Here is a 17,549-nt window from a genome sequence, read left to right on the forward strand (position 1 = left end):
CACAATTAGGGCTCATGTAGGGAAAAATCACCAGCGACCACAGGGTGTTGGTCATGGCGGCCAGGGGCACTGCGGCAGATTTTTTTTTCCTTCGTTCTTTGCTGCAGTCTGGGTGCGGCTACAGCAATTTGTCATAGAATCTGGGGGGCTCATTTTTCCGGCCAATCACTTTTAGAGAAATGAGCGCATTGCAGCAGAATGCGCTGACGTCAAAGACCACCCCTTCTGCGCCTTTATATAAACCCCACCCAGCCAGCCCCTAGCACAGAAGACGAAGAGCTGGAATAGAGCTCGCCTCGGCTCTGCTGGCCTTGGCTGCAGCTCTTCCAGAAAACCCCGGGCTCCCGCAGAAGAATCTCTTACCTGGTGAGTGGTTAGCCATCCTTTGCCTAAAAGGATGTGCAAAAATGAAGACGACATCTCCATCTGGCTTCGGCTCAGTCCTCCTGGACATGCCGAAAGGCCAGTGCTGGGGACCTTCTCCCAAAGGCAGCCCCTTACTTAGCCTTGTCCCCAGCATCCAACACGAAATTCTGTAAGGAAAGGAATCCTCAGGCACATTTTTCTCGCGGGGGGGGGGGTCCGGTCCACTAGGGCTTTTTTCCTCACTAGTGTGGGCAGCGCGGTAGAGACCCTGATTAAGAAAAGCAGCAATAATGAGATATTCCGCCCCCAAATCCACTGTATTTTTGTTTCTGGGGTCTAAAAACCTGATTTTGGCGGCTGAAAGCCCCCCTTAAAATCGCATTAATGGTGGGAGACATGGCGGCGATGCATCATCCCGCAAGCCCCATAAAATAGGGGGGGTACCTGAAAAGAGGGGTCTCGAGCCATCTTTTTCTCCTAGCCAGGTTCTCGGTGGATCGTGGGCGTAAGATTTAGAGGTTCGTGTTCACCAGCAATTCTGAATCCAGATACTCGGGTTTAGTATAGACCTGACCTCGGGCAAAATATAGTGGGAAAAAAAAAATGTAACCATTACTAGCCGTTTCCTGACGCAGCCAGTTTAACAGCGGAAAGAGATGGTGTCAAAAGCAAATCTAGCCGGAGACCCCCAGATCACAGAGAGAAGGCTGCGGAATGGGGTGGGGGGGCACAGGCAGAATAGATGTGGGGGGTGGGCTAGGGTAGAAAAAAAACCCCACGTCCTTGCGTCTCATAGGAAGGAAAAGAGAAAATGCAGAAAAGGGGGTGTGTGGAGGTGTGTGGGGGGGTCATCTGAGTGCGGGAAATTTGGAGGCAGGGTTCTTTTTGGCATTGCGCATGATGGCTGCGGCTAGATTCTGACGTGTTGAAGGCTTTTGACTTTTGGTAAATCACCTTTTGCCGTTTCCTTTGTCCCCGTGAAGCCCCCCCTGGCCGCCCCCTCCTCATTCTGGGCTGGCTGGCTGAGGGGGGGCAGCCTGAGGGCTGCGACGTGGCAGGTTTCTAGAATGTTCTATTGATGGCCGCAAGAGGGCGCTGGTGGCACTGCGGAATTTTGGGGGGCGGGGTGGGGAGGGAAGAGGAGGTGGCCTTTGTTCTCCTGCAGGAGGGGGTCGGGAGCGAGATGGGCTGCGGGACCATGGGTTCATTTACCTAAGGGGAAATGTTAGTAGATACCTGGGTTCACTAAGGTGCGTTTGCAGGACTTACAATAGGTCAGAGATGGCGTCATCTGCAGTGGCTATGTGATTTAGGGTGTCATGGACGCAGATTAATTTATTTTCAGTGATTTGTGTTTTCTGGGGTCTTAGAAAGGTGTGGCTTTTTGAGGAAGAATTGCAAAAAAATATTAATTAATTAGGCGTCATCCCTAAGGGTCTTGAGAGTTGACGTGGCAAAGGGGGGGGGCAAGGTTTTGAGAAGAGTGTTAATTGGGTGGGGGGGCAGGTTGGTCTGCCTTTATTTTGTCGTATAGCTGAAGACCTCAAAAATGAGTGTTCTGTATTAAGAATTGAGTCTTTAAATTTTAATTATGCTTAATTGGATTTACTAATGGTGGTGGGCAGCGTCCTGCTTTTACTTATCAGGAGTAGAATTGTGGTCTGGGGGCAGCCCCTTACTGCAGGGTCTCTTTGGTGCAAGGCGGCTCCTGTATGTGTGCTGCGTCATGTCTGGAAAATGGCTCAGGCAGAGGCGATGGGGGTGCATAGCGACCCTTAAAGATGGCTGGTGTGGGCTCTGCCCCCCCCCCCCAAGCCTGAAACCTGTTGGGCACCCTCCCCCCTCCTACGTCAGTCTAGCTCTAGCAGCTGCGTCCTGGCGCCTGTGGGGGCGCCTCAGGTGGTTGGGCTATTGGAGTCTTAGTGAGTGCGGGCCGCGCGCCCCCTAGCGGTCTCTATGTGCAAATGGTTCTTGGCCTGCTAGACTAGCGCTAGAGCTGCGCATGCGCACACAGCTAACACTTGTGACCTGTCAATCAATTCATCTGTACCCCTCCCATTGCTGTCCTCCCCTCCCATTTCTCCTCCTACTTCTCCTCCCATTTCTACTTTCCCTCTTCCCCCTCCCATTTCTGTTTTCCCTCCTTCCCCCTCCCATTTCTTCTCCCTCCTCCCCCTCCCATTTCTTCTCCCTCCTCCCCCTCCCATTTCTCTCCCTCTTTCCCCTCCCACTTTTCTCCCCTATCTTCCCCCTCCCATTTTTCCTCACTTCTCCCCTCCTCCCACTTCTCCTCCCTCCTCCCTTCTCCCCCGCCCCGCCCCTACCCACTTCCCTCATTCCTCTTACCCCTCCCTTCCTCCTCCTTTCTCCTCCCACCCCTACCCATTTCCCTCATTCCTCTTACCCCTCCCTTCTCTTCCTCCCCTCCACCCCATCCCTGCTTCTCTTCCCTGATCCCTCCCACCCCTCCCTCTTTCCCCCCAAGCCTTCCCCTCCCTTCTCTCCTCTTTCACTTGCCCCCTCCCTCTCTGTGCTGTTCCTGGGCTGGCCGTTAGAGGTCATCAAGGTGGTTTCTAACAACCCCCTCCCATATCCTAGGCTCTCTCTTCAGGGATGACATCATCGGCTCACACCAGTTTTCCAGGACCACCTTCTGGATGCCAAGGCTGCTGCTCGAGTACCTGCTGTGCACCTCTACCTCCTGGTACCCCAGCCACTCCCTCGAGTTGCCTGCGTGTTACATGGCCTGTGAGCTCCTCCTGCCCGTTGCACATTGATCACCCCCAGACCCATTAGCCATTAAAAACAACTTAAAATGTTAAATAATTAGCTGAAATTGTAATTAGTTGTAATTAATTAGCTTACATTGTAATTAATACCTATACCTGGGCATTTAATAAATTCTCTAACCTTTGGTTATTTGTAGAGCCAAGGAGCATGGATTCCAGGAACGCACTACCATACAGAGCAACTCCTTGTGGACCCCTCTGGGATCAGGACAGCGAGGGACAAGCGACAAAGAGGACCATCAGTGGCCAGCTAGTCTCTCTGGGGTTCAAACCTTGAACCAGTGCCCTAGTGAGGGGGCACTGGCCATGGCCCTTGACCTTTGCTCTGCTTGTGTCTTGAGTCTGAGTCCTTTCCTGTACATCTGTGCTTGTGTTCATCTGCTAGTGAACTGGAGTGCTGCCCTCCCCGAGGGGGGTCGTCCCTTGTGACTGACCATGCTGTCCTAACAATGTCCTGAGCAAAAGGGTCCCTTTGGGAACCTCTCAGGAGGGGGACCCGGGTCAGGGGCGACCAGCATCTTGCTGGCAACTCCGTGGGTGGGGTGGGGTGCTTCCTTCTGGAATGAGCACGTGGCTGACCCCCAAAGGCATGTCCCCTCCCCCTCCTCCACCCACCTTCTCGGAGATGTCCCTTTTGGGGTAGTGGGGACATTAGGAGCAACCTCCTAGGGTTGTTGTGAGAATTAAATGAACTGCAGCAGCCTGAGGCAGGGCTGGGCAGAGACCTCAGCACATGTTTGTTGAAAGGTTTGCAGGTGGATCTAGTCCTCCCGTTCATGGCTCATGTGTCTCAACCATTCTCCCGCAGACTCCTGCAGCCCCTATGCCCAGGGCTCTCCTTGCTCCAGGTAGGGGCTCTTTAGACAACAGGATGTCCAGGAGATTTTGAGTAAGGACACGAGTGTGTGGTCATTTCCAGGGCACTTTCTACATAATGTGACCATGTTATTCCTATGTCATTTGTGTGTCAAAGGGGGTAGCCTAGTGTCTAGAGAGGAGGGGTGAATTGGCATTGATTTTTATTTTTATTTTTATTTTTTTTTTCATGATTTTTAAAGAGGTAGGTGGGAAAGAGAACTGGGAGAGCCCGGACTCACTCATGAGATTGAACTTAAATTCACACGGAGGACACTTGGACTCTTGCCACATTGGGTAAGAGAAGGGGTCAAAGTTGGACATGGGTGCCATTGTGGCGACCCCTGATGGTCCAGTCCCCTGTCCTCCACCTAAAGTTCTTCGATCCATACCAAACATTTCACAATGGGAAATCCTAGCTTCCCAGGGTGGTCTTGGGGAGCTGCTGGGGGTGGGGGTGGGGTGGCCCAAGTTTGGTAGCATGTGCTGACTTCACCTCTTAGGGATGGTGTGACCTTAAACAAGTCATTTAGCTTCCAGGTTTCAGTTCCTTTCACACCTAAATAGGCATTTCAAAAAAAAAAAAAAAAAAGGAAAGAAAAAAAGAAAGAAAGAAAGAAAGAAAGAAAGAAAGAAAGAAAGAAAGAAAGACTAGAGGGGAAGTGGTGGGGGGGGGGGGGTGGGGGGTGGGGGGTGGGGGGAAAGCCAGGTTGTCTACCCCACAGAGTGCTTCTGAAGACCAAACTACATAACTCACAAGAAAGTGCCTTGTAAATCGCCCGGAAATTGCAAAAAAAAATCCTTAATTAGCCAATGAGGCTGTCCCTATTGCCCAGCGGCCAGCCCTAGTCTCTCACAACAGTAAGCACCCAGTAGGTGCTGGGTGTCTTTGTGCTCAACAAATAATTTCCAGAATTCAAACAAACAAACAAACAAACAAACAAACAATATTCATTCAACAAACATTTTCTGAGACACTGACCATGTGCCCAGTGCACCAGGCTATGGCTGAGGTACAAAGACAATGAGAACAGTCTCTTTTTGGAGGCTAATTAGTACTCTCATTTCTACCAGCACTTTCTTTGGTGGCCTTTTAAACCAACCATTTTTGTCCAGACAAGACCAAAAAATAAAACAAAACAAAACAAAAAACAAAACAAAAAACAACTGGGTTGCTTTAGGGAAGCCCAGCTTGGAGTGGACAATGATGTCCAGGCCCCTGAAAGGGGCTGATTGGATTATGAGGCAAATGGAGGCAGAAGTAGCACACAGGAGACAAATGCAGTGGGCGGAGACCCGCTCTGAGTTAATCAGGCTGATTGAAGGGACCCTTTCTGTCTTGCCGAGTGGCCGGGGGGCTCTCACTACTGCACTGCTCTGTGCACATGGAGACTGGAGCTACCCTGGTCCCTCTCTGGCAACTGTCCATTCATTTGATGCTCACAACTCCCTGTCCTGACCCAGGGCCGGCCTGCCATCACGCAGGGAAGCAGAGGTCGCCAAGCGGTTTCCGACGGGGCCCCCCCACATAACGTTAGCCTCGCGGTCTCTTCGGTTTTAGCAGCAGTGGACATGAACCTGTTTCCAGCCTGCATCCTCCAGTTCCTCTCGGGACTCCTGGCTCCACTGTGCTCACCTGGAGCCCCGCCCGCCCGCCTCCCCCTGTCCTCCTTCCTCGCCACTCCAGTGTCTGTCTTTCCTTCACAGCCCCGGCTTCTCGAGGCCTGTCTACACTCGCTGCTTTCCTTCCTCACCTCCAATTTCCCCTCCAACCCACTGCTTCCTGACTCGCTCTTCTCCATCGAACGGCTCTCGCTCAGGTAAAGACTTTTCTGTAGCTTGACCCTTGGCACAATGCCAGCTCTGGCTGGACACAAGGACACACACGCATCTCCTCCATTCCTGCTGCTCCATTGGTTTCACGGCTCTGGTTCCCTTCTATTTCCACATTACTGGCTTCACGGACACAGCTCTTCTCACTTTCCCTGGGAGCTTACATTCCTAGCCCCTCTCAGTTTCCCAAACCTGCCTCGTGCCACCCAGCTGCCAAGGCCGCCTAGAGCACTCTGGGCTGGGTTCAGGTCTTAGGGAAAGCTCTTAAAGTTGGGACCATGGTGTAGGCCAGCTCTTCCAAGATACCTTGGCTAGCTAAGACAGGGTTAAATAGGCTTTACTTGGAAGGCCAGGTGAGTTTCCATCAGGTAAGACACTGACTCCTTAGCTGAGGGACTGGAAGGGAAATTAATTAGGTATTCCTGAGCAAATGCAATTTGGGACACAATTAAGTTTTCTCAAAGTTAGGTTCCCACAGAGAAGACCAAAGATCAGGGGCAGGGGGTGGGGGGTGGGGCTGAAGGGGGTGGGGGGGTACAAGCATGACAGATAGCAAAGGCAAGGAAAGGGGATTAGGAACTACTAAGACCTCCCCAGACCTCACCTAGCAAAAGCTTTCCTTCTAGGTTAGCCTGTGAGAAAAACCAGAAGGAAGCTTTTAAGTTGATTACCTAGTGACACATCCCAGGAAGTCTCCGTATCACATAGCCCCATTGAAGGGTTTTGAGTTCCTCTCCTGAGGTTTAACCTCTGCACCCCTTGCCCCTTCCCTAATGCCTCCCCAGACTGGTGATTAAGTCCCGATGGTACAGGAGGGGTCAGAAGGGTCTCAAGGAATGATTGGCTCACTGGACAGAGCCACCCCTAGCCCCCCAGCTGTGTTTTTTTTTACTTTTTCTTTTTTCCAATTCTATTCTACTTTTGCCCTTTCTCCTTAATGAACACAGGGCTAATCTTGGGCCTTGTGGAAGGAGGAGGCTGCAGCACTAGCTAATGAGGGAGCTGCTGAGCTCCAATCGTCATCTCATAAGGAGCCCTCTTTGTCTGCGAAGGAAAAACACTGATTATCATAATGAGCTGAGAGCTGGTGGCTGAGGGGTAGGGGGCCTTGGGTTCTTAAGGCACACTTTAATGTCAGTGTTGTAGATTTCCCTCCCCCCATTGAACGGGGTTGCATGTTGAAGGTAGCTTTGCGTCAAGGAACTATAAGAGCTCCACACTGCCCAGCCAGCCATTCCTTGTTACCTAGACTTCTGCCAAGTTCCCCGGTCTCACCCAGGCAATCAACAAGCCCGGTGAAGGGGACTCCCTCCTCCCACCCCCTTTCCTCAGCGGGTCCACTACAGCACCACCCCTGTGCTGGACTTGAAGGTAGGGTACTAGGATAGAGCGAAGGTCTAGGAGAGTAGAAGTCACACACAAGGCTCCCTGCCCACAGTGCAGTCAGTTATAGAGACTTCACTGTCTGCAGGGGTCCCTTGTCTCAAGTATCTATCAATAATATTTATATTGAGATAATAGGTCCCTGAAGCCACTTCTGATATTCACAAGTCCTAGGTCACCAGTTCTCCAAACTTAGCAGCAGCCTTGAGCAATTCAAACAAGACCCCCCCCTCCCCAGGGGGGTCCCCACACTCCCTCCTCTACCATCTCAGCTGCCCTTGATGGCAGGAAGCTTCTAAGTAGGTTTCCAGGTAACTAATTCCTGAAGCACAGCCTTGCTCTCCACCCGCCCCCTGCCCCCAACCCCCCCCCGCCCCGCCCCCAGTCCACTTCCCGGGACTCTCAAGGGTGCTTGTGTGCATCCGTGGGTATAAAAGTCCCCTTCCCCTTCCCCTTTCAGTCCAGGCAAGTAGTTGGCCCACAGGCCCAGAGCATTCTGGGTATTCAACATCTATGGGATCAATCAGGACATATTGGGGAGTTACAGAGATGAAGCCAAGGAGGGGGAGGGAGGAGGCAGGAAAAGCACTGCCCCCCCCCACTCTTCTGAGAACAACTTCTTCTGCCTTTACTGCCCATTCCCCTCCATTCTCTGTCTCAGCCTCCCTCTGTTTGTCTCCCTCCCTCTCCCAATTGGATCTGGCCCCTTTTGGGGTGCCCCTAGGCCACCCCTTCCTCTTCTGGGTGTCCCAGCACCAACCCGGTAAATAGTGGGGCTCAGTCAGAGTATGTGGGATGATGTACGGTGGGACAGGCGGACGAACGGACGGGCTCAACTGCCACATCTGGGCAGCTAAGGGTCAGGGGGTGTGGGAGGCTCAAGGGACATGGGATCAGTAGCAACCTGCCCTAGGCTCAGCCCCCTTTGAGGGGGTCCTATGGTTGCGCCCTGCGTTCGTCCGCGCGTTTACTCTGTCATCCACAGTTGATCCTAACTGAGCGTGCCCATGGTCCTGGCCCTGGGCTTGGCACCTGCCACCTAGCTTGTCCCTTGATGGCCTCTGCTTCCCAGGGAGGGCAAGCTGGGGGGTTGTCTTGGAGCCAGAGCACTGGTCTCTGGCTCCATAGAGGGCATTCAGAGGGCATGGGGTGGGCCTGGTTTGCCTGCCCTGCCTTCATGCAGACCTGCCCACCCCCAGGGCCTTGCCCCCCTCTCTGCCTCCCTCCCCATTCATGGCTGAGTACGGGCTACTTGCCCCGCAGCTTAGAGCTGAGGCTAGCGCAAAAGGAACAGCTGTGATGTGCCTGTCCTGGCCACACAGGTCTCCCTCTTGAGGTTGATGGATGGGGGTCTGAGGCTTTTGGACCCTTTCCACAGTTTGTTCCTCCCCTTGGGACTCAGTCCAGCCTTTTTGTCCCCAATTATGGCTGGGGACTGTGTCCCATGTCAGGAGCCTTCAGAGAGCATGTGCAGGCCCCGCCTCTGCCTGGCTGCCCACCTGCCCCTCTCTACCTGCTGGCTCCCCCCTGCTTCTATAGTGCCGGGGTTCATCACCCTCTTGGTGTTCTGCTTGCATAGCCCTTCCATGGTGTCCCCTAACACCTACCTGTGCTTCAGTGTCCCTGGGCTCATCCTACACCAACCTCCCCCTCGGGTTCCAGCCACTCCTACCTCTGCTTTACAGTCTGGCTTCCCTTGCTAAGCCCACACTGTGGCTAACCTGGTCCACCTGCTGCCCTTAGCCTTGCTACCGGGTCCCTATCCCATTGTGCCTCCCCCTCCCTCCCCCCCCGCCTCCCCAAACTCACCTCAGTTGCCAACAGCCACCCCGTGCCTGTTGGACCATCCCTTGCTAGTTCTTCATCTCCTGTGGGCCTAGTTTCCAGGGGCTGAGTGACCAGGGTCTTAAAACAGGTTTAAGACTTGGCTTGCTGGCCCTGGAGATCCCGTCGCCGTCTTCGTCGAATTCGAACTCCTAGCCATCGTCCTTCCCTGGTGGGTGTTTACCACACTTCCCACCACCTTGTCCTTGAGAGTCCATGGCTCCGCCCTCCTAGGCCCCTTGCTGACCATTTGGTGTTGTTTTGGGGGCTACTATCTAGGCCTGTCGCGTCTTCCTGTGCCATTTGCTGTTGTGCTCAGGTTCCACGAGCTGCCCATCTCCACAGAAGAGCAGGTGAGGCCGCTGCCTGTCTTCATGCGTGTGAGTACAGGTGGCTTTTCTTTTTAGGGTGTTCCGCTTTGTAGGAATTCTAACTTTTTGCCTTTCCTCAAAGCTGGCATTGCCCACCGGCCATGCCGGCTGAAGAAAAGAAGTCTGAGGACCCCAGGACGCCCAGCGCGAGGACCCCAGGAAGCCCAGCGCGAGGACCCCACCCACGACGCCCAGCGCGAGGACCTCACGCACAACCCTCCTGGATTAGGGTGAGTCTCTTGCGCCGGTAAACACAACTTTGTTAGAATTCACTGACATTACATCTTCACTTAAGAAGAGTACAGGGGGAGGGTGCACCTTGCCAAAGCGCCGCACACTCACCTTGGACCTGATCGCCTGGACGCGCTGCCTGGAGCCGAGAAAGACTGTTGCCACGAGACAGCACGCGTGGGAGTCCATCCTGGACCCTGTCTAGCAGGGACCAGAGACGGTAGGTGGGGGTAGGGCACATGTACACTCCCAGAAATAGCCAGGGCAAGAAACACAGTAGGCACACAACACAGTCAACCCGACTGACTATGTTGGTGATATGAAGAATCCACAGGCCCTTGGCTTTGTCCCATGCAGAGATGTGGACATGGGTGGTTATCCATCCACCCTTGGTGGGGAGACATTTCTCCCCACCAGCCATGGTGGCGCTGTTTACTCAGAATTTCAGCCTTGCCTATGTGGGGCTTTGATGAGTAATGAAATGGTGTTTGTTTTTTATGTGAGCTTGTCTTTATTTCCCTTACTCCTGACATTGCTTTGAGACAGGAATATGCTGGAGAAGACGCAGAAGACTTCATCACATGTTCGCTTGTTTTTGAACCACAAAGAATGGTTCACTTACTTACTCAAGACATATCTCTGTAGAGCCACTGAAGGGTTGTGTGTTGTGTTGGGGTGGGTAGGACCGAATCAAAGGGTTGAAGGGTCAGGTGAGGAGGGCAGCCAGCCATCAAGGTGGCTTAAAGAGGAGGGTCCTCCTGCTTTGCCCCCACGTGGGGTGGTGGGAGACATTGGGGCAATTTGACTGGGTCCAGGTCTGACCTTGGCCTAGTTGCTATCCTTTTTAACACCTTGACCTCCGTGCCCCTGTCTCAAGATTCCTCCCAACTTGTCACCCTGCTTGGAGGAGGCCTTGCCTTTCCCATGGAGCAGCTTCCATGATATTCTCATTAAATGAGATTTATAGATGCTCCTATAGCGCTCCGCCTTTCCCCCTCTGAAGTGGAAATGGGATGGGATCCTATTATTAAACAACCTAATTCACAAAGGGGCCATGCACCCAGGCCTGGCGTTTGCCTGCCTGTTTTTCTCCTCTCTAGAGGGCCCAGTAGGCTGTAGAGAGGAGGGGTGTGTGCCTAGGGCACCAGAAGGCTCTGTCTTGTGACATTTACTCCGTAGCTGGCATTTACTGAGCAACCTGCAAACACAGTGACGTGGCTAGCGAGGAGGGCTGGGAGGGGGAGCTTTGCTCAGGGAAGGATATGAGCTCCCAGGGGCATCGAATCCCGAGCTTAGACAAAGCCACTGGCTGGGTAGTCTGAGCCGAGTGAGCCAAGGGCTTGCAGCTCTGAGCTTGTTCATTAGGGTCAAGCCCAGAACTTGGGAGGCAGGCTGAGCCAAGGGGTTAGGCTAGGTTAAGATGATGCGAACAGACCCAACCATGAGACAATATGGCCACTTATCCTAGAATATTCCTACACTCTGCATCCAGCCCCACCTACCCTCCCAGGATTCAAGGACAGGCTTTACATGAAGGTACATTTTGAGTGACTGATATTTCAGGGATTGTGCAAGCTAAATCTCGGGCAGATAGATCTTTGGTAGATTTTGTGTGACATTAGTTTAAAGAACAAGGGAGCATACTAGGATCTCAATTAATATACAATCCGCCAACCTCTCGGACTGGGTTTAGGAACTGCAGAAGAGATGCTACTCCTGAGAATCAATAGAAATGATAGCTTTCTGGAAAATTCTTTTTGATGCTTTGGACAGTGCCAGAGGGTGATAAAGGGTGGAAATGAGGCCTGAAATGCCAAGAGAACAGGCACCAGGGACCTTGCCACCTGGTGGGAAGATGGGAGGTCATTTGCCATGGTAATAGGCACTTAGCTCCCCCAAAGTTCTTTCCAACTTGGTTCTTCACGAGGAGGGCAGACTGGGGGGACAAGATAGTGGCTTCTTGTCCATTCATCTCAGGAGTGGGCAGGCAAGGGAGGCCAGAGCTAAGCTGAGGTTACTCATGGAGGGGGCTGCCTTTGCTTCTACATTCCCTCCTGCAAGCTGCTGGCTGCAGTTTTCAGGGCCCCTGATTTGTGTGATTCAAACCCCAAATGTATTCAAAAGTACATTTCTCTAAATGATGTCAAAACCTGGCAAGACTTTGGGGCAGCAGGACGCATATGTTTCTTATTCCTTCATTTACATGAAGTAACTTACATTTTTTTTTTCTTTATGAGCAATCTGACTTCTTAGAATGAAAAAAGAAATCTACCGATCTTTTAACAGAGCTGGTTAGTGAAGAGTAAGGGGTGTCACACAAAGGGGGTGTGGAGGAAGGTAAATTAAGGCTCTCAAAGGTTACAGAGCAGTGGACAGTGAAGGGCAATAAAGAAGCCATGCTGGAGGAACTGGGTGGGGGCAGCTGCCTGGGGAGCCCTTTCTTCTCTAGGGACTGGAATTTAACAGGCTGGAAATGAGTCCCAAGAGCTGCCCCCTCTTCTGCTGCCTTGAGCCCCCATCCCTCTCAGAGAAAGGAAGGAAAGGAAGATTTAGGCCTCCATTCCTAGTTAGAGAAGCTGGAAAATTCTATGAGAGCTGAGTCTTTCTTAGGGGGACTCCATAAGGCACAGGGGCCTCTGAAAGAGAGAGGCACTGGGTGGGTGGTGGGGCCCCCTGAATAACGCTCCGGTCTCTCGAGGTTTCTGAGGAAAGGGATGTTTCAGGGTGAAGTTGCCTTTGTGGCATAGAAAAATTAGTCCAGTAGGAATTAGGGACACGTTAGGAAGGAGTCTCTGATGGTGTTTCCTTCTGGGCACCTAGAAACACAGCAAGAGGGCTACAGAGTAGAGCAGCAGTAGGAGAGGGGACCTGGGTCTCCATCTCTGATGCAAATATCTGGTGTGTCCTGGTTTTATCTGGCCCTGGGGCCAGTGTCTGGGGCCCCGCCTCTTCCTTTGGGATCTGGTGGCTTTAGCCAGGCTTCTCAGGCATTGTCCATGTTTGTTTTCTCATCTTCCTTCATTCCCAAGTCCAGGGTATATGTGTGCGTGCATGCGTGTGTGTGTGTGTGTGTGTGTGTGTGTGTGTGTGTGTGTGTGTGTGTGAAGGGCAGGTGTCAGGTGACGGAGGCCAGTAGCCCCCATCCCTCCAACTCAAGCAGGATGTGTGTGGGAGAGGAATTAATTAAGGCTAGAGCAGGGGTGGAGGGTACGGTACAATCTTGACTTTCTTAATTGCTCTCTAGTTTCTTTGGGCTTAAGAGAAAATTGCAGATGGTGAGGTCTTCCCTCCCCTAGCCTGGGAGTGGGGCCCCAGAGCCTGGCTCCCCACCACCTTGACTTGGCCTTCTCTTCTCTCAGTGAATAGGGTCTTTGGCTAGGGCTTAAGGAGGAGACTCTTAGCCTGGGAGCTCCGAGGCCCGCTGCAGCTGGAAACAAAGGCTCAAGCAGAAAGGAATGTGGGGGAGCCCCGTGGAGCACAGCCACCTGGGGATAATTGGGAGAGCTAGCTTCGATGAGTTTCCCAGGTCCTGTGAATGGCTCCTGTCAATGGAAGGTGCCCTTTCTTCAGATGAAAGGAAGAAAACTCAATTACCTACTCGACATGGTGTGTGTGTGTTCCCAGGGTGCTATGTGGGGCGCCTGCCTCTCTCTCTCTGTGTGTGTGTGTGTGTGTTTTGCACCTAAGAGCAGACCCCTTTGGTATAACCCCCAATGTTGTCACTGTCTGACCCTGGGGACTCTTCAGCTTGTCCTTCCCAGGGCTTAGATTTGTGTAAGTCTCTTGGGATAGAGCAATAGGATTAACTATAGGCAAGAATGTGATCACATTGGGCCCCAAGCCCAAAAGATGCTTTAGAGACAGAATGGGGCCAAGGGATAGTCCAGAATGAAAAGTTAGGGAAAGAGGACTGTGAAAGGGGCCAAAGAGTGAGCACATGTCTTTTCTGGCCACCAGGGACCACAGCTGTGTGTCTTTTTTTTTTTTTGCCTTCCAGCAAGTTCTCTGGGTCATTCTGTATGTGGATAGGTAGCTGGTCCTCCAGGGTTAGGAAACTGGGGGTGGGAGGGCTGGTGGTGATGGTAGGGGTCTGAAATTAAAGTAGGGTATGACAAGTATGTAAGGTTAGGGACATAGAGCAGAAAAAGCAGAGTGACCACCCCCCAACCAGGGGTTATCCCACTACTGCCCTAGACTGTCTCAAGGCAAAAGGTCCCTGCTAGGAGAAAAAGTCCTGGTCATCAGTCAAAGTTGGTGTTTCTGAGCCTCAGTTTACCTGTCTGTAAATCAGCCTAATCAGACCAGAGCCTTTCTGTAATCAGACACAGTCCCTGTTTAACCAGAGAAGGGCACGCAGAGGTCCATGGCTGGACACTGTGGACTTCCACTAGCTTTCTGGTAGGTCACCCTATTGCTTCTTAGAAACTGTCAGGTAGTCAGCGGACAGAACCCAAAATGGGTACTTAGGTCCAGGATAGGCAGCTGTCTGGAGCTGCCTTCCAGTGTCTGAACCCAGCCCTGCCTATGGATGTGACCTCAGCCTCTGCCTGCAGCTCTCGGGGGTCATCCTTTCTCCATCCTTAAGATGAGTACAAATTTGTAGTCATCTGAGACCTTTGGAATTTGAGTCTGTAAGTCTTTGGCACACTAGGCCCCTTGGTAGCCTTGTTTCTATTGCTATTGTCTCTCTGCTTTGGAGATGAGGGGGCTGGAGATTCCAGAGGGTCAGAGTGTCCAGCTGGTGCAGCCCTGGGTGAGAGCTGCTGATTGTAGGTTCCTGAGTGACAAGTGTGGTCAGGGGAGTCTCAGAGCTCAGCTAGTTCATCACTGACAGTTTTTAGAAATCACAGGTCTTTGTGGAAGCTGTTGCTGCCCCTTGTGCTATGGCAAAGGTATTACTTATTACAGGGAATTATTCAAACATCCGACAGGCCAGGCTGGAAAACCCTTTTTGGGCCAGAGAGCATCCCTTGTGTAATAAAACTAGTCCCATGTTTTCCCTGCTAGGAAGATGTGTCCCAGGGGTGCTGTCCAGAAGGGGTCATTGTGTACCCATTGGTCAAGAGGCATCCTAACCCACTCAGGGAAGAATTTCTAGTTGAAACCACCAAGGTAGCAACTTGTAAAAACAGTGAGTGGTACCCACCCACCGCCACCCCCTTGTGTACGCTTCCCTGGGCCTCAGCATGGTAATCAGGAGCGCACAGACCTTTTCTGTCAGTCTGTGCCCGTCATTACCGTGGTGGACCGCAGCTTTTGTTTTGTGACCTTGGTTGCTACAATACCTACGAGCTGAAATGAGGAATCAAAAAAATTGCCAGCTTCAATTAGACTGGCAGACTGTTCTTAAGGCTGCTTCAGCCTTTCTATCCATTAAGGGTAAACATGTACCAAATAGGTCCTAATTCTCTCTAATTGCCTACTCCTGAAGCAAAGAGGTGAAATTCCAGGAAGAGGCATATATAAACATCCTCAGAAACCCGACCAACGAAAATTAGAGGGCTGATGGGGCCCGGTGCATAGAAGGGGACATGGTTTCAAAAGATGTCCCAATTACCGCTCCCATTTTCATAAATGGGCCCGTAATGTCCAGGGCCTGGGTCTCAACAAAGGTACAGGAAATGAGCTCTGCAAAGAGCTTCCATTTGTCAGGGGAACTTGCAAGAGGGTAGTATTTTCTCAACAGGTAGGAAGTGGGAAAGGCTGATCTTGTGCGTAACTGCAGACTCGATTTCTTGAAATCAACATTTTAGTAAAAATAGTCCTTTGACGTTTTTCCTCTGTTGGAAACATCAGTGAGATATTTGTACCCAAAACAAGATCAGTTAGGTCCTGTGTGCCTCCGGAAGAGAGAAACTTTTAAAAAGATTATCTCAAGATGCAGAGTTCCATGTTCTTATCCTGGTGAGCTGTGGGGGGAACTGCATTGACTGCGCCCAGCCCACCCTTGTTTTGTATGCGTAGCATGAGCTCAGGACATGGATTTACAAGGTCTTCCATCAAACGTTTGTGACAGTGGTTCCTGCGGACTCTATAAAATCTTGTTTTTTCCTTTGGCTGCAGTGAGTCATCTCTGCAGCTTTTCTGACATTTGTTAAGATTCCAACCCCGCACTGCGTTATTAATACATCACGCAGATCTGGAGCTGGTACACGCAGCTTTTAAACCAAGGCACGACTTTGCCAGGGTTTCGTGCTAGCTTAGCAGCCTGGGGTCTGCATGCCGAGTTCATTAAGGACAGTCAGGCGCGCCTAGGGTCCACAGGGGCCTGGAGGAGAGGCAGGAAAAAACCCAGATGCCCTGGGCTGCTTCTGATTACCTCCCTGCCATTAAAAACAAAATAGGGGAAAACAGGAGTGGACGAGTGAAGGCCCCAAGCTCAGGTTCCTGCAAAGAAACAGCAGCGTCTTTGGTCTTGCTGTGTGTTCTTGGTCTAGAGTCACCCAGAGACCATGGTTATGATGAGTGGCCACCATAGCCTTCAGGGGTCATGGGAAGAGGGGTATTCACTATGCAGTTAGGTAATCCTGAGCTGTAAGATGACCAAGCGCTTGGGTCACCCACATCTTCTGGTTGTCCTGTGAACACTTATTGTTAAGATACAGATTCGAGCAGTTATGGGAGAGTTGGGTTTGAGGAGCACAGGGCAGAGAAGGGATTTGCAGGAGGCTTGGAAATAAGAGGTGTGTCCTAACTGTAACCTGGAAGGGTTTGGGGGTACCTCAGTCAGAGAGCTACCTGGGAATGGAGGGTATAGGTGGAGAAACCTGTCTGTAGAGGATGAAGTAAGGATAGGGTAGAGAGTCTCTGGAGAGCCAGCAGGGCAGGTATCTGGCAGCCTGTGCTAGGTGTTTTTCAGGCCCTGTGGTTCTGTGCATCCCAGTCTATAACATCCTAGAGCCCATCACACTCAAGTCCCGCTCATTGTCTATCTCTCAGGAGTGCCCCCAGCCTCCCATTAATTCCTCTGGGCCTCCTGTTTCCCTGCATGTCACTTAAAGGGGTTTATTCTCCTGCTCCCATCCTGACCCCCATTTCCAGACACAGCAGACTCCTTTTTGCCACATAGTTTGACCTTAACCAGATGCTAATAACACATTTTAAAAATCAACTCATTTAAAACATGTTTTTGAACAGTCATTTTATTTTAGTTTCTTCTCAAGCAGTTTGAGTTTGTAGAACAATCAGGGCAGTGACTATGGGGGTTGGGGATGTAGCTCCATGCTTGCCTAGCAGGTAAGAAGCCTTAGGGTCCAGTCCCTAGCACCAAAATCAGCTCATAGGCAGGCAGTGGTGCATGTATGCCTGTCATCACAGCACTTGGGAGGTTAGGCAGGAGGGCCAGAAGTTTAGCTTTAGTCTCTGACATAGCAGATTTGAGGCCAGTCCAGGCTACAGAAGAGCCTATTTCAAAAATAAAATTAAAATAGAAAAGTATACAGAAATGCTCTTGCCCCTTCATTAGCACGTCGTATACACATCGCTCATTTATTGTCCTGCCATAGTACGATCCTGACGCATGGTTAGTAGAATGGAGGCTAGGAGGCTGCCACTACATTGTACTTTTTGTGGGCCTTGGTAGTTGTCTAGTGATGTGAGTCTTACAGTTTTACCTCATGTTTGAAATAAACCCTGGACTTGTAAAGACTTGGTATACTGGTGTTCTGTTGGGTCTGTTATACTCCTATGACATGGTTAGCACAGAAGTGGCTGCACGGGTACCCTAGGGGGTCACCTGTCATCTTTTGTGTGTGTGTGTGTGTGTGTGTGTGTGTTCAATGTAGCATATAGCCCACATACTGGAATCCTGACCTCTGTTGTGTGGCCCTCTGCCCAGCTTGGCCCATGCTGAGTCTTGCTGGCCCACTGACTTGTCCAGGGCACAACCTGTGCCCTA

General features: G+C 51.6%; 1 protein-coding gene across 9 annotated transcripts in view; it reads left to right on the top strand.

Annotated features, from left to right (window-relative positions):
* Positions 1–252: 252 nt before the first annotated feature.
* The window catches only part of LOC110306444, a 31,211-nt gene continuing 13,914 nt past the window's right edge, over positions 253–17,549 (top strand). For 2 of the 9 annotated variants that reach the window (XR_003838398.1, XM_029484521.1), the window contains exons 1-8: positions 253–366; positions 2,965–3,114; positions 3,293–4,003; positions 4,214–4,307; positions 5,718–5,830; positions 9,142–9,222; positions 9,330–9,403; positions 9,504–9,651. Coding sequence is in view for 7 of the 9 variants with exons in the window: in XM_029484521.1 (XP_029340381.1) it covers positions 3,939–4,003; positions 4,214–4,307; positions 5,718–5,830; positions 9,142–9,222; positions 9,330–9,403; positions 9,504–9,651 (575 nt within the window). In the remaining 2 variants the exon portion in view is untranslated. The remainder of the gene's footprint in view (positions 367–2,964; positions 3,115–3,292; positions 4,004–4,213; positions 4,308–5,717; positions 5,831–9,141; positions 9,223–9,329; positions 9,404–9,503; positions 9,652–17,549) is intronic. The other 7 variants (XR_003838399.1, XM_029484523.1, XM_029484522.1 and 4 more) reach the window with 6 other exon arrangements.

The sequence above is a fragment of the Mus caroli genome, chromosome 12, assembly GCF_900094665.2.
Source record: "Mus caroli chromosome 12, CAROLI_EIJ_v1.1, whole genome shotgun sequence".
NCBI classification, from domain to species: domain Eukaryota; kingdom Metazoa; phylum Chordata; class Mammalia; order Rodentia; family Muridae; genus Mus; species Mus caroli.